This window comes from Loxodonta africana, chromosome 1 (genome assembly GCF_030014295.1).
Source record: "Loxodonta africana isolate mLoxAfr1 chromosome 1, mLoxAfr1.hap2, whole genome shotgun sequence".
Classification (NCBI taxonomy): Eukaryota; Metazoa; Chordata; class Mammalia; order Proboscidea; family Elephantidae; genus Loxodonta; species Loxodonta africana.
Window position 1 is genome coordinate 141,113,532 of NC_087342.1, and position 12,631 is coordinate 141,126,162.

Consider the following 12,631-nt stretch of genomic DNA (forward strand, 5'->3'; position numbering starts at 1 on the left):
ATCTTATAAGGGAGGAAACTGAGGTGCAGAGGTTTTGTAATTTACACATGGATATTGTGGGAGAGCTGGGTCTTATTTTCGATGAAAGCTGTAATATTATACAATCTTGGATTTTGTTTTCTTTGTTGTGAGGCCATCAACTCTTACCTCTCCTGATGTCACTGAGCTGGTCTTCAGAAGATCATTCCAAAGTTTAGTTTTTCTATTCTTCTGTAAACGAGGAAATAAGCTCATCAAGCTTATTGCACATTTAATGGTGAATAAAGTAAGGAATCTTCTAAGTGTGGACCCCAGAGGCACAATGTATTCACTGCAGGTGTCTTGTAGTAGTTAATTCAGTTTTAGAAGCTTTTTCTGCTTATAGCTTGTGCAAAGTATAATGTTAATGTATATACATACCTACGCTCTGTTTTTTTCAATTATTCCCTAAAACAAAGTTATAATTAGCTATGATAACAGCTATTTTTTACTGAGTGCTTATAATGTGCCAGCATTAACGTAAGTATTTAATTTACTTCTCATAACAACGTTAAGAAAAACTACAAGACGTACAAACAGCTGAGGAAGCTACAGTCCAAGGTATACAAGGAGAGCGTGGGAAGGCTGGTATGAGGCACGTGCAATCTGACCCAACGCTGCTCTCCATCCACTTTGTGATGCTGCCGCCCTGAGGGCAGGGACCTGGTCCGTCTTGGATTTTCCTAGCACCTAAATTGGTACAAGGTACCCAGAAGGCACTCAATAAATATTTAATGAATAATTAAAGGCTTTTTAATAAAAAAGCTCTTTCAAATGATATAAAAGGAGACTTTAATGTGCAAGGGTTATTTACCATGTAGAAAGGAAAAAGCTTTTAAAGGCAGATTTTTTCTTCACAATCTGTGGTATTTTCTTTATTCCTACAAACACATACTGTCACCATAATACCAATTTCTCTTCCCCTTTTCATCAGACAGATCTGTATGCTCCATCCAACTAACACCCAATTGGGGAAACCAACTTCTTAGTATGTCTGAAAACGAGATGGAGAGCACATCAGAAAAACAGCGAATCGGCCATGAAATAAGCTTGTTTTTATCTGGTCATTCAATTTAATCCTCCTTACCCCACCGTTTTTAAAATTATGAGCAATATGTGCCATGTAGATAGCTATTAAGGATGAAAGGACTAATTAAAACTATCATTATCTGATAACAGTAGCAAACTGTCTAACCTGTTTTAGGGCAAATTCATCTACTTGAACTAAAAATATACCGGACAGGCAAAAAGAAGAAAGGTAAATAGTGAAATAAAAATTAACCCTGTAGTTCCTGTTTCTACTACATCTTTTCCAAGTAACCTAAGGCATCATTCAAATGCAGAGTCGTAGTGTTTTTCATTTTTATTAATAACAGTTCTGAGTACAAATAACAAATTTAACTTGACATTTAGAAAAGATTATTTACTCTGCAGGGTTTGTTCATAAAGAAAAACCTGTTATATACATTTTAATCTCTAATTTTAATGCTTAACACCATAATGCGCTTCTGCCCATAACTCAACTTTGGGTTTGATTTTAATAATTCTGTCTTGCTACAGCTGGTGAAAGAGATTTTTAGAAAACATCAGGTAGGAAAGAGACCGCTTAAAATGACCTGAATACAAAATTTTACTATTTAAAGGCTTAAAAAATAAACTTCAAAACAACCTCAAAAATAGAACACTTTTGGCAGAAAAATTAACAGCTATGAACAAAATTAACATTACATAATAATTACATTGCATCAAGAACTGCATTACAATATTGTTTTACATATACTGGAATGAGGTGCAAATTACTAAATGTTTATGTATATCAGACATAAAATCTCTCTATTAAGGAAACTTTTTAATATAGTTCAGCACTTGTGGGGGATTCTGTTCCCAACAAATGACAGGAACATAGAAGATCATAGGTGGAACACCTTTTAATTAGCAACCTAACCAGGTAAATCCTGTCAAGCGGTTAATGAAACGGTATTCAATAATAAGCATTTGTAAGAATTCAAGATAAAACAACATCTCTAGTCCTCTCATTAGTATGTATGCTTGGCATGAGAAATCAAATTATGGGCAAATATGTAGTTAAAAAAAAAATCTGAAAAAGGAGCTCACTCTAGATTAAGTGCTAATATAAATTTTTATTCTTCCCCTGACATACTATTTTCACCAGTCTTCATTTTATCAGTGTTTTCTCCTTGGTCAGTGCTTCTTAAGGACCAATCATCCAATCATACCCAGCATAATCCAAGCTGAAGTGAACTACAAATAGCCAAAAAAAAAGACCAATGCATTTCAACAGAAAACCATCCATTCTACTCATTAAGGCTGATTTGATGCCCCACAACTCTAAAAGACTTTTTATCCAAGATTGCTTTAAAATCAGTCCTGTAAGTTCAATAGTACTATGCTACTATTGTCTGCTTGGTTTAAAGGTAAGTTCAAATATTAAAAGTACATATTAAAATTTCCCAATTGCATTACTCTGGAAACATAATTGAGTTGAAAATCTTCTACGCTGCAATGAAATTTCTTCTATTCCTTGTATTTGGTACGAAATCTCACACCTAGTCACTAAGACATAAAGCGTGTAGGAGAACAAGGACAGACTTTACTGATTACACTGTACCCAAGCCTCAGGGAGCCATGACAGAGGGGGAGCTGTCCAAGCATACAGAAAAGTCTTCTGAATTCAACTTAATATGTTACCACAGTTGTAGGTAAGTGATTTAATGAGATATGACCCAAAAAAAATAAAGATAAAAGGAGGAAATGAATATCACCTCCAGTGGCGGAAAACTTCCCATAGAGCTGGCTTAAGAAGTAAAACTGATTTGTAAATAAAAAGTAAGATACATCTATTTTTGGTTTCACTCAAAAGAGCCTCCTTCATTCTTGGCAAACTATGTGGTATGGATACGATCTACTTTCAAAATTTGCATTGTATTTAACTATTAAAAATCATTCTCTAATAAGGACTTCTTAGCATTAACAAGTATAAATGTTTATAATAAATACTGTATTAAAATACCTTAATATTTACAATAGAAAAAAAATATAATCCAGCCAATCATCTCAGTGCTACTTCTTCAATTTCATCTTCTACAGAATCAACTGCTTTTACTGTTGGTCTATTGTTTGCATGTTTTAATCTGTTTCTATTTGGATTAAAACTTCTTCCTTCGCTGAGGAAAAAGTCATCATCTTCACCTTGTTCTCTGCCCCTGCTGCTTTTATCCCCAGAGGGAAAATTTAGAGGGTCAAAGTCTCCTCTGCTGACAGACAGAGTATTTGGGTCACTGCTTTTAGAGGAAATCGTGCTGCTGCCACTGGCACCAAATAGCTGTTCCATCAGATTGGCTTTTTTTTCTTTTCTTGCAATTAAATCTATGCTGTCTTTATTAAGTTTTTCTGTAGTGTTACTTTGGAACTCCAAAAGGCCACTTTTTTGACTAAATAAATTTGACTTCCCTAATGTTTTTGCAAATGAAGGCACATAGCTACCAAATGCAAACTCATTGGGAGAGGCTGGGATTCTAGTATCTCCTAAATTCTGGCCCTCTCCTTTTGTAGTTAAAAAACTGATGTCTTGCAAATGGTGCCCATTAAATGATCTCTCTGACAGTCCAGAGAACATATATGTTTTGCTGCTTTTCTCTGGGGAGTCTAACTTAGATTTAAAATCAGGTAGCAATGGCAGACGAGGATATTTTAGGTTCTGAGAATCTTCAAGTTCTCGGTTAATCTCATTCAGTTTAGCAAGTAGCATTTCTCTCTTCAGTCTGTCTTCTTCCTCTTCTTCCAATTTATCAATATCTTGGAATTGGTTCATTCCCATTTGGTATCTTCCAGTTTCCAGCTCTGGCTTTTCTTCTCTTTTCAGTAAAAATGTATTTTCTCTTTGCTTTTTATCAAGTTCTTCTCTTTCCCATTCTGTATGAAATTAAATTTTAAAAATGGGATTTTATAGCACTCAATATTTTTAAATAGGAAACTCAACTACCATCTTTTACAAAACAGTACTTATCTAATTTGAGTAAGGTAAGTACACTGTGGGTGAACCATAAATTTCATTTCTATATTTGATATTATGGGATTCAAATAGAATATATGTAATGCATATTGCATTTAACATTCACATTAAAAAAAATTATTTGTCAAGATATGGGTGGGGAAGAAGGTTCTCTGCCTATACTTAATATAGTACTATATATTAAATGGTGGATGATGGGATGGATGTGCAGACAGATGAATAGATGGAACAAAGACCTTTACAATAAAAAATAAATTAAAACTCTAGATGTCATATCCTGAGAAGGACACAGCATCAGTTATATACTATTCTGACAGAAGATGCATAACCTTATTAAGAGAAAACTTCAGACAAACCCAGTATGAGGAACATTCTATTAATGTTTAATAATTAGCCTGTATCCATCAAAAATGTTGATTTCACAGAATATAAAGGCCAAGAAGTTGTTCCACATTAAAGGAGACTAAGGAGACATGACAACTAAATTCAATTCAGGATCATGTCTCTGAGGGGAAAAATGCTATAAAGGACATAATTCTGTCAACTGAGAAAAATGTAATATGGATGGGAGATAAGATAAATGTATTGTATCAAAGTTAAATTTCCTGAAGATGAGAACTATATTAGGGTTATGAGAATGCCCTTGTTTTGGGGAAATACACATGGAAGTACTTAAGGGTATGAGGCATCATAAGGTATACCACTTACTCTTAAATGGTTCTTTAGCTATTCTTGCTACTTTTCTATGATTTTGAAGTTATTTCCAAATGAAAAATTAAAAAAACATTAATGCAAGAACACTACAAGTTTGTTAACTTGGTCAATGGCATACATTCTCATTGACATCATAGATAATTCCATATAGACTCCAGGAAAAACAAATCATTAAAAAGAGATCAAAAAAGTGGCAGTCTTCTGATACTTTATTCCTTTTCTTCGTACTGAGAATTGACCATAATATCTAATTTGCCATTCTGTAGTTCAACATGTGAAAGCATTTCACTTTGTGCATTAGCCAACAGTGATATAAACACAGCTTTGATTTCAACAGTTATGTTGTTAAATATATAATAAATATACATTAAGCAACAACTGGGTCATAAATTTATGTTTCATTTTAACAGCTCAAGGAGAGAAAAAAGGATTTCTCTGTAAGCCCTTACTATATAACTAATAGAACAAGCACAGTAGATTAGAGCTTGGGATCCCTTTCCCCCACAACTTTAAGACATTTTATCTAGATGGAAAGTTATTCCTGAACCTCATTTCCAGTATCTAAAACTATGTGACTTGGTTCACCAAACCTCCAAGCTAATGATTGAACATACTACAAGATTTAATTTACATGTAAAAACCAAAGAAGAATTATAGGAATATGTTCAGAACCTCACAATTCACTGATTTTATGTATAAGCTAGCGTATGGACTGGAGAGTCTCAATGCCAAGTCAATAAAGTGAGTTATCTTTCTGATATCTCTTCATCAACTTTTAGTTAATACACAAAGGATGTTTTTTTTCCTTCATTTGAATTCTACCTTACCCGAATTTTCTAAAGGTAACTTGTCCTTATTCCCTAAATCCAAACAGCAACTGATATAAAGTATTTAACTTTTCTTTTCCTTAATAAATTCATTAAAAATTTTGTGATTCCTGATATATGTCCCCTACCACTGTACCAACCTTTCCTTGTTTTATATAATTCATTAAGGTCAGAAAAGATATTAGGGGAAGTGAACTCTTTCTCAAGGAATACTGACTCATCACTTGCTTAAACAAACTCTTTTTCTTACCGTTCTCCAGCTTCTCAACCTCCTGTTTTATAGTATCGAGTTCTTTTATGGATTCTTCTTCCCCTTCCACAACTGTATTTAGAATCTCTGCTTCTTCGTGCTCACCTCTCTCTTGGGATTCCAGATCCTATTATAAATTAAAAAAAATGTTTCAAAGGGGAAAAACAATTAAAATATCATAGATTTATCTTCCATTACACATAATTTCCAACTAATTTTGAAATTAAAGCAAATTCTCAATTAATGAACCACTAAGGCACAAATTACCACCTTTGAAAGATGCTTCAAAAACACACAGGATACACAAAGAATGTCCTTTTTCTGCTAAAATTTTAAAAGAGCATTTATAAGACATACCAGAATCAATATAATAGAAGTCAATATCCTACATAAAATTCTGAGGAGACAAGTGTCAGAAGTATCCTTGCTTTGTACATTTTCACAAAATCTGATTAATTCAGTTAATGAGACAAGGCTGTTAACCAACTATGGTAACCAAGTGAGATGTTGTTGAAGTAGAACACAGGCAGTAACAACTGCAGTAAATCATTCAAGTTTATACTATGCCCAAAGCCTCCAATTAATAATTTTTACAATATTTAAATCAAGTAAAAGTGCAATCAACTTCAAATTTCTTACTTATTATGGCCCCTTTCAGATACATTTGTATAATTTTTCTTAGTAAAAGTAAAGTAACAGAAGTTATTGTTCGGAGAGACTGTGAACTGTCACCTAATACCCATTTTCCCCTCCTTCCTTTTAGTAATAGAATCCTCTGAGTTTCAGCAGAACATAGGGCTGCTCAGATGGAGACTACATTTGATAGCCTCTCCTGCAGCTAGACAGGGACATGGGGATGTGAGTGGACGTATGTATGCAACTTCTGTTCACATTTATTAAAAATCCAAAAGCTTTTTGCCATCTACCTCCCAGTTCTGCCTTCCCATGAAAGTAGTGAGCCTGTTCCAACCACAGAGAGGAGGACTAAACTCTTTGATGAGAGAGCAATAAGACAGAATGCCAACCATGGAACAAAGATGTCTACCTGTCCTGGACAACCTACTGACCTTCAGTCTATTACCAGAGAAAGAAAAGATTCTAGTGGCTTGAGCCATGGTGTTCTGGGTCTCTTTGTAATTGCAACTTAGCCTGTACCTAACACAGCTACCATCTTCTGAGGCCCTTTAAAGTAGCAGGCTGGGTTTTGAGAGGTTTATAAATCTGATAATGAGTTATTATCCAATTCTGAAAGGTAACCAATGTCCCGTCCCCATTTTATGGGTGAGGAAATTGAGGCTACAAGAAGTTACACAACTAAAATGTTAGAACCAGAGTTTAATTAAAAGGTAGTGTTACTCCAAGGCTCTTTTCAAGTTGTGGCCCCCTCCTGCTGAATCTTGTAATATTAAGATCAAATACTTTTATCCTTTAAAATCAAGAATTATTCTTCAATTTTTATTCCATACTTTACCATTTTCAAAGAGACAAATCAACATGATCTGGTCTCACTAAGTGCAAATACTGGAAGATACACATTTAGCAGACACAGCTAACAACTTCAAATTATAAAACAAAAGCAAATTAAAGAAACAAAAAACTAGAGTACACAGAGGAACCATATCAGTCCACCCTTTCTGTCTGTAGTATAAGAAGAGATCTCAGGGTCACTAGGAAACTTACAAGGCACAAAAATGTAAGATTACATGAAATATACCGTATCTGTGTATTCTTGTCTTCAGAGTTTAAAGTGTAAACAGTAAAGATAAAATCCTCTTAGGAAAAAAACAAAAATAAAAAAGGACCTTCCAGTGACTCAGTATGTTAAGTCCTTTTAAATGAAGGTCCAACACAGAGCTCACTCTAATCTGAATAGTATGACAGCAGATACCACTCCAATTATCTTTTTAGCACTGCGCTAATCTGTAAAGCTCCTCTATATATAAAAGGCTAAAGAAATTAAATGTAGTTGAATTACAACAAATCATTTCAAAACTACTGCAATTTTCTATTAAATGTAAAAGCTGTGGGCAGTTTTCAAGACTATCTGTGGATATAACAGTAAAAAACTCAGAAGGCAAATTCTTCTCCTCTCCTACCTCCAATCCAAAAGGTACAATCAACATTTCTGAGGCATATGAAAGATGTAATATGGACTAAAAGAGTCAATCCAAAGGACTTTAATGAAATACATAGATGTTATCTCTCTTTAAAAGGTTAGCTGCATATTCACACAGATACAGCACTACTTTCATTGCTGAATTTCAAAATGTTTGATACTGTGTTTTCAGGAATAACTTCAAACCTAGAGTTTGGTGCCTAATCACATTGCTAAACTCACCAAAGTAAGATGTTCAGATTCTTCCCATGTGTTTTCATAACACATAACTGTTTGTGGTGTTATAGGAAATTCTTCCAGCTCAAAGTCGTCACTGGTTTGTACTCCTTTTGTACACTGGTCTGTAAAGTCACTCTGGCATGCAGCTACCATGAAAATTATAAAAGGATTTTTTCTAATCACATTGAACAATGCTAAGATATATGGAATTCAAATAGTATATATTCACCATCTAAATGAGATAACGCATGTTTTGCTCAACTCAATGAATACTTATTACTACTATTTTTGTTTCTGGCAATTAATGGGATTCGAGGACAATTCTGACTGTAAATCCTATTATGTTACAAAATCTGTATTTAAAAACTTTTGCAATTCCCAGAAGAGAGAAGTTAAACTTTTGCTAAAACAAACTAAAGATATGCATAACAATACCAAAGTATCTGAGTGAAATGAAATATCTGAAATTTGCTTTAAAATACTCCAGAAAAAAAAAATGGAGAAAATAGATCAAATTGGCAAAATGTATACCTGTAAAGCTAGGTGATGCATACATGAAGATTCATTATATTCTTCTCTCTACTTTGGAATATGTTTAAAATTTTTCATAAATTTTTTTAAATAAATTTACAATAAGAAAACTTCAGAAAATATGTAAAATATAACTTTATTCACCTCTCCTCAGGGGAATAAAACTGAGAAAGTTGATAGGATTTCTGAAAATTAACTATAAGGGAATTTTAATTATAAAAAAATACAATTTAATTTAATGAGGTTCTTTACCTTCCCTTCTAATTCAGAATGAATTTATCTTATTATTAATAAATAATAACTACAGTACCATTTTTATAACAATTATAGCTACTATACCATTTTTTCTTAGTGCAAATTCGTTTTCTTTCTTTGGAAAGGACTTTGGCAGACGATTAGAGTATATGTTTTTTATATCCAGCTCTCTCTCCTTTTCCTGAAAATAACCCAATACAATTAATCAAGGATATGAATTCATAGTTTAAAAATAAAACAAAAATCCTTACCTTGTCAACTGTATTTTCCTTACCAAACTGAATTATACCTGGCTTGACTTCCCTTCATAACTCCCAAACTGTAGAAATGAATGCATCTACTACAGTTAGGTTTGAAATTTTAAAAGTCCAGTATGTACAGGGTCAGTGGAGAAGAGGAAGACCCTCAACGAGATGGACTGAAACAGTGGGTACAACAATGGGCTCAAGCATAACAATGATTGTGAGCATGGCATGGGACCAGGCAGTGTTTCATTCTGTGGTACACATGGTCACTATGAGTCGGAACTGTCTCGATGGACCTAACAATAGTATGTCCTGGCAGGAAAGAAAATGAAAGCAAATGAGACAAACTCTATTTTCTATTCACTCCTACCTGATAGAGCTAGTATTGTCTTCACTGTCTTTCAACAGAAACTAAGAATTTAGTTAGCATCTCTCAAATGTGGGTGCTAACGTGGGTGCTGAATTACTGAGGAGCTAAAAATTAGACAATTCCTCTTTTAACATGGGTGTTTTTAATCATTTTGGGGCCATGGGTCTCTCTGAGAATTTGATTAACAAATGAAAACTCTAGGCAAGATAATGTATAAACATTCAATTTTGCAGGAGTTAAAAACACCTGCTTTAACAGAATTAAATAATTCCAATGCCCCCTCTAAACACTGAAAATGAAGGGCGTTATTTGAAACAATTTTAAAAATCATGGGGCTATCTGGGAAAAAACACTAGATTATTCAACCATGTAACACAGAAAAATTCCAGTTGCCATAATTTTCTCCCAGGATTTTACAATTTATTTCAGCTACATCATTCCAAATAATGTACTAAGTATTTCACTTTTGGTGTTATAGTGGTTATATTAATTAATAAAACCTTTCCTTGTAAGTGCCAAAGGTAGTATTAGAATTTTGTTAATTATATTGTACCAACTTACAAATATGAATAGTAGCAGTTAGTGTTTTAAACTATAGGATTTCATCTAATATTACAGGGAAAAATAATGCAACTTAAAATGCTTACTTTTAATTTCTGATAGAGCCGTTGTAGCTCCTTCTGAAGAACTTTATTTTCATCATGAGCCTCATACGCCCTTTTCCTTTCAGCAAGCAACTGTCGTTGGAAACTGTTAGTACTCAGCTCAAGGTTTTTTGATAGTTCCTATGAGTAAAATAGATTTAAAAAAATAATAATAATAACTTCAACAGTAAAACACTGCACTTAGCAGTGTCAAAATGATGTTTTCAGTGATACCAGTCAGGACATACAAATCAGGCTGGGCTTAAGTTTCATAAGCATAAACTGGGAAACAGATTGACCAACAATTTACTAAATGACCTAGCCTATCATTCTTTTCATTGTTTCTCACAATGATTTCTAAGTAAATTCGTAAGCATTTGCCTGAAACATCATTTAAGTTGGGAGCAAAAGACAGCCCAGAAGTCGTGATGAGAAACACAGGCTTTTGAAAATCATTGCTTCAGAAAATAATGAGATATTATTTTATAATTAAATAATTAGAGGCAACCAAAATTACACAGTACTATACATTTCTTTTTTTATATACATTTCTAGGTTTCCCAAGGAGCAGCTGGCGGATTTGAACTGCACACCTTTTCGTTAGCAGGGGACCTCTTAACCACTGTAAACATTTACAGCCTTAGAAACCTTATGGGGCAGTTCTACTCTATCCTACAGGGTTGCTGTGAGTTAGAATTGACTCAACAGCACCTAACAACAACATACATTTCTAGGCGCCTGGTGTTGAAGCAGTTAAGAGCTACGGCTGCTAACCAGAAGGTCAGCAGTTGAACCCACGGGGCACTCCTTGGAAACCCTACAGGGCAGTTCTACTTGGTCACTATGAGTCGAAATTGATTTGACAGCAATGAGTTTTATACATTTATTTCTAAAGCATTTCTAGATAAAAAACCATAGCCATTTCCATGGTCTTCAAAAATACTCCGTGAAGTTTATAAAAGAATGTACATTTAAATGCTTTCTTTTAAAATATCTTCGGTTGTCAAGGTACTATTCCTAATTTCTGGATTAAAAAAATGCTTTTTATATATAAAAAATTTTTTATTACAAATGTAAGATTCATTTTAAAGTCTTATAAAAATACAAATAAAGAAAAATAGAAAATAAAAAGCAGTTACACTGTGAGAATCATTCACAACATTTGGTATATACAATTTGAGGCTTTTTTATACCTTTTTCTCACTAAATAATATCATAACTGTTTTTCTATGTCAATATATACTCTAATATCACACTCCTTTTCTTCTTTTTTTAATGGAACAGTATCCTATTTTCTAGAGGTATCATAATTTATTCACCAAAACTCTGCTGCACAACATTAGGATAGTTCCCAATGATTTCTATGGTAAACACCCTAGTATATATGACTTTAAGTTTATCTTTTATTATTTCCTCAGGGTTAGTATTTAGAAATGATGTTCCTGGGTTGGTAGATATTTGTACAATTTTAAGGCTTTTGAAAAGCATTACCAAAATGTCCTCTAGTTTTAACAATTTACATTCTCTTCAAAAGGCTAGTAGCCTCTATTTCACCACATTCTTGCTATAATTGGGTATTATAATTCTTTAATCTATCGGAATGGCCAAAAGAAAAAAGGGATATCATTATTTTAATTTGTGTTTCTTTGATTACTAAAAAATACTAAAAACCCTAGCAAGGTTAATTTTTCATGTATTTATTGACCATCCATATTCTTTCTGAATTACTTTTTCATAGTGTTTGCCATTTTGTTTTATTGGTATGTTCATTCTTTGCTAACTGATCTGTGAGTGTTCTTTTTACATATATATATATATATAAAGGATATTATTTCACTGTCACATATATTGGAGCCATGGTGGCACAGTGGTTAAAGTGTTCAGCTGCTAACTGGAAGGTGAGCAGTTCAAACTTACCAGCTGGCTCCACGGGAGAAAGATGTGGCAGTCTGCTCCAGTGAAGATATACAGCTTTGGAAACCCTATGGGGCAGTTCTACTCTGTCCTATAGGGTCGCTATGAGTCCGAATCGACTGAACAGCAATGTTTTTTGGTTTCTGGCGGGGGGTCATATATATTACAAATATAACTCCCCAACATACATATACTTTGTCATTTGTCTTTCAGTTGTGGTCATAAGACTCTTAATGTGCATCATTAAGTAAATAAATAAAAGATTAAAATGACAATAAGAAAAGCAAAACATCACCTACCAAATTAGCACATGATAAAAATAAATGATACCCAGTATTGACAATAGTGTTCAAAAACTACTAGTTTAAAAAAAAAAAAAAAAACTATCCATTCCTGTTTGGAAGCAATTTAATGGTATACATCAAGAGACTGAAAAAAAAAAAGGGTTTATATGTTCTTATTTCCAACCTATAGGCTACAAACCAAACGGGGAGT

At 33.5% G+C, this 12,631-nt stretch overlaps 1 protein-coding gene across 1 annotated transcript in view; it reads right to left on the minus strand.

The window, feature by feature from the left end:
• Positions 1–1,296: 1,296 nt before the first annotated feature.
• LCA5 (lebercilin LCA5) overlaps positions 1,297–12,631 on the minus strand; it is a 44,278-nt gene continuing 32,943 nt past the window's right edge. The window contains exons 4-8 of the mRNA XM_003404382.4: positions 10,226–10,363; positions 9,048–9,144; positions 8,181–8,323; positions 5,843–5,969; positions 1,297–3,951 (exon numbers count right to left, since the gene is read on the minus strand). Coding sequence (XP_003404430.1) covers positions 3,089–3,951; positions 5,843–5,969; positions 8,181–8,323; positions 9,048–9,144; positions 10,226–10,363 — 1,368 coding nt within the window. The 3' untranslated portion in view covers positions 1,297–3,088. The remainder of the gene's footprint in view (positions 3,952–5,842; positions 5,970–8,180; positions 8,324–9,047; positions 9,145–10,225; positions 10,364–12,631) is intronic.